Here is a 3,148-nt window from a genome sequence, read left to right as displayed (position 1 = left end):
GCCCAGGGACATGGTAGGAGGCAGTCTGTGATGATCTCTCTTGTAAAGCATGATGAGGTACAAATTCTTCATGATCAGGACTTTGCTCATAAAGCTGATTTTCATTTCCCAAGGACACACACTCAGAGACATCTGAAACTGGATTACAGGTTGACTGCTACAGCAACCTGGTCTATATGTGGGTTTCTGGAGGTCTGAACTTTGGGACTCATGCTTGTGCAACAAGTGCTTTAAACATTGAAACTATCTCCAAACTTCAGGGGTAGTATTCTAGTGACATTTTAAGTGTGACTGCTGTTTCTGATGCAAGCTTTTCTCACCAATCACCACCTCCATCAGATTAATTAATATCATGCAAAAGAGAAACCAAACAGCATTTCCAGGATTCCTTCTTCTGGGATTGACAGATGACCCAGGACTGCAGCCTGTCGTGGTCTGCTTGTTCTTTTTCATGTACCTGGTCACTGTCCTCGGTAACCTACTCATAATCTTGATTTCCAGATTAGACTCACATCTTCACACACCCATGTACTTATTTCTCTCCAACCTGTCTTTAAATGACATCTGTTTTAGCACAAGCACAATCCCAAAGATGCTGGTAAACATACAAGAAAATAGTCAGAGCATCACATACAGAAGCTGCCTCACTCAAATGAGCTTTGTTTTAATTTTTGGTGGCATGGAAAACTGTCTCCTTGCAGTAATGGCTTATGACCGTTACATGGCTATTTGTCACCCCCTGAGGTACACAGTCATCATGGAGCCCTGGTTATGTGTTCTTCTGGTTATATTGTCCCTGCTAATTACTGTTGTGGATTCTTTGATGCACAGCCTGATGGTGCTACGATTGTCATTCTGCATACACCTGGAAATACCAAGTTTCTTCTGTGAACTTCCCAAGATCCTCAAGCTGGCCTGTTCTGATACTCTCATTGATAACATCCTGATTTATATTTCATCCTGCATATTTGTTGGTGTTCCTATCTCTGGAATCATTTTTTCTTATGTTCATATCATTTCCTCTGTTTTGAGAATGTCATCATCAGAAGGAAAGTATAAAGCCTTTTCTACCTGTGGGTCTCATTTGTTGGTTGTATCCTTGTTCTATGGGACAGGCTTTGGGGTATATATTACATCTGCTATTGTGGACTCATCCAGGAAGACTGCAGTGGCTTCTGTGATGTATTCTGTGGTTCCTCAGATGCTGAACCCCTTTATTTATAGTCTAAGGAACAGGGATATGAAGGAAGCCTTGAGGAAATTCTTTCACAGGATGGCTTCTTTATTATGATATTTCACTTATTTGGACTTTAACTTCTAGAGTAAGTGAACTGATGCAATATCTAGTGAATTAGAATACCCAATCTTCTCATACTGTCTGCTTCTAATAGTACAACATAAACATTATGTATTAATTGTGTCAGAACTTCACAATTATGTTATTTTCTGTGGGTAAATTAGATGATTCCACATGTTTTACATAGTTTATATTCCTGAGTTTCACAAAAGAAGAATCTGAACCAGAGATTGTTGTTTAAGGAAATTTTGCTATAGGGTAGTCACAGTATTGGATGTATAGGAGATGAAATAGTTAGGAAACTATTAAACAATATTAATATGCAATTTAAATGTGGACAGTAGTTTTTACCAAACTGTATAACTGGGTCCATGAAGACTACATCTAACTCTTAGTACAATGTGAAGCAATGAGTTGGACGTTCATTTCCTGTCAAACTGTTACTGTGACATATTTGTCACAGTGCATATGTCCATGAGGTAAACATCACTCAGCAGATATGATACCATTATATAGATATTTGACTTATTGGTATAATATTTTTTGTTTGGGATGATTGTGAGAAAGTTATCACTCATCAGTGATGGTATCTTCAGACCTAACAGCACAGAGGTCCTAATATCAATGCTACAGAACAATGAATAGAGTTGTTTTTCATTATAAGGATTTTTATGGAGGAGAATATGTTTGAAGAAACTTGGGGTTTCATAAGTCCTTCATAAAACTTCTTTTATTCCAGATATGAGGAATAGTGTACAAATTCAAGGGCAATTTCTGGTCAAGTTAGAAGAGACAGAACATTAAGTGTCCTTCCTCGGGCCTATTAAATGACTTTACTGTATTTCAACTAGACTTAATACCATTAGTAGATTGAATGCTAGTCCTTAAAATATTAGCCAATTTCAGGTCAGTGAGATGTCTCAGTTGACAGATGTGCTTACTGCTATACCCAATGACCTTATTTACCCCCTAGGTTCCATATTATGGAAAGAGAGAACTCCTATAATTTGTTCTCTGAGTTCCATTTACAAGTCATGACATGTGGGTGTATACAAATACACAGACACAGAAATAAATAATTAAATAAATAAATGTGATGTAAACAATTCTTGTCTTACTGGTAGAGGGATAGAACTTCCTCATGCAAGTTGTTCTTTGACTGCTACACAGACGCCTTGTACGTGTGTGCCTATACATACCACTGCAAACACACTACAATAAAAATACAAATCTGAAGACAAAATTTAACTGAATCTTGTGAGAGTAATGAGACTCTATACAATTTATGGTTTTATGAGCAAGTGAATGTCTTTCAGAAAGAAGAAGACCAATTTTTGTAGAATAATTTATCCTAAGAAAATTAATGTAGCTATAATTTTACTTATGATTGTATCTTCTGAGATGTAAGGGACTGTTACTTTTTTCATATGTGTTTTATGGGCCTATACCCTATACTTTTCCTCTTAATGTTACTCTTTTGCTTTCTAGTTACATGACATAAAAGAGTTTTGGAAAAGTACTTCCCAAAGAATAATATGCATTTCATGATTTTGCTTTGCCAGTTATGTGTTAGAAAGTAGAAAATAATTATGAAGATATAAAGCTATGCTACTTGATTTTATTCTTAACACTTGGCACAATTTGTAAATAGGTTAGTACTCAATGAAAATTGGACTGAGAGGGTAAATTGCAGGGAAGATGTTGAAGATCAAGAATGGAGGCAAAGAAAATCAAATAAAACATTTTCTAACTTATTTTCTAATTTATTTCTAACTTATTCTAAATATAAAATATTTTCTAATGAAGAAATTCCTAAATTTTAAAATGTATTGGAGGATTTGGTAGGTCATA

General features: G+C 35.6%; 1 protein-coding gene across 1 annotated transcript; it reads left to right on the top strand.

Moving 5' to 3' along the window:
* Positions 1-346: 346 nt before the first annotated feature.
* LOC101985855 (olfactory receptor 7G2-like) lies at positions 347-1,291 on the top strand. Its single transcript, XM_005346842.2, has one exon. It carries the CDS (start codon positions 353-355, stop codon positions 1,289-1,291), a length of 939 nt encoding a protein of 312 aa, XP_005346899.1. The 5' UTR covers positions 347-352.
* The last annotated feature ends 1,857 nt before the right edge of the window (positions 1,292-3,148 follow it).

Source organism: Microtus ochrogaster, chromosome 5 (genome assembly GCF_000317375.1).
Source record: "Microtus ochrogaster isolate Prairie Vole_2 chromosome 5, MicOch1.0, whole genome shotgun sequence".
NCBI lineage: Eukaryota > Metazoa > Chordata > Mammalia > Rodentia > Cricetidae > Microtus > Microtus ochrogaster.
This window is presented reverse-complemented; position numbering and strand designations above follow the sequence as displayed.

What these genes read in the sequence shown, in the direction of transcription:
- LOC101985855 (XM_005346842.2), top strand. Translation starts at nt 353, where the DNA reads ATGCAAAAGAGAAACCAAACAGCATTTCCAGGATTCCTTCTTCTGGGA.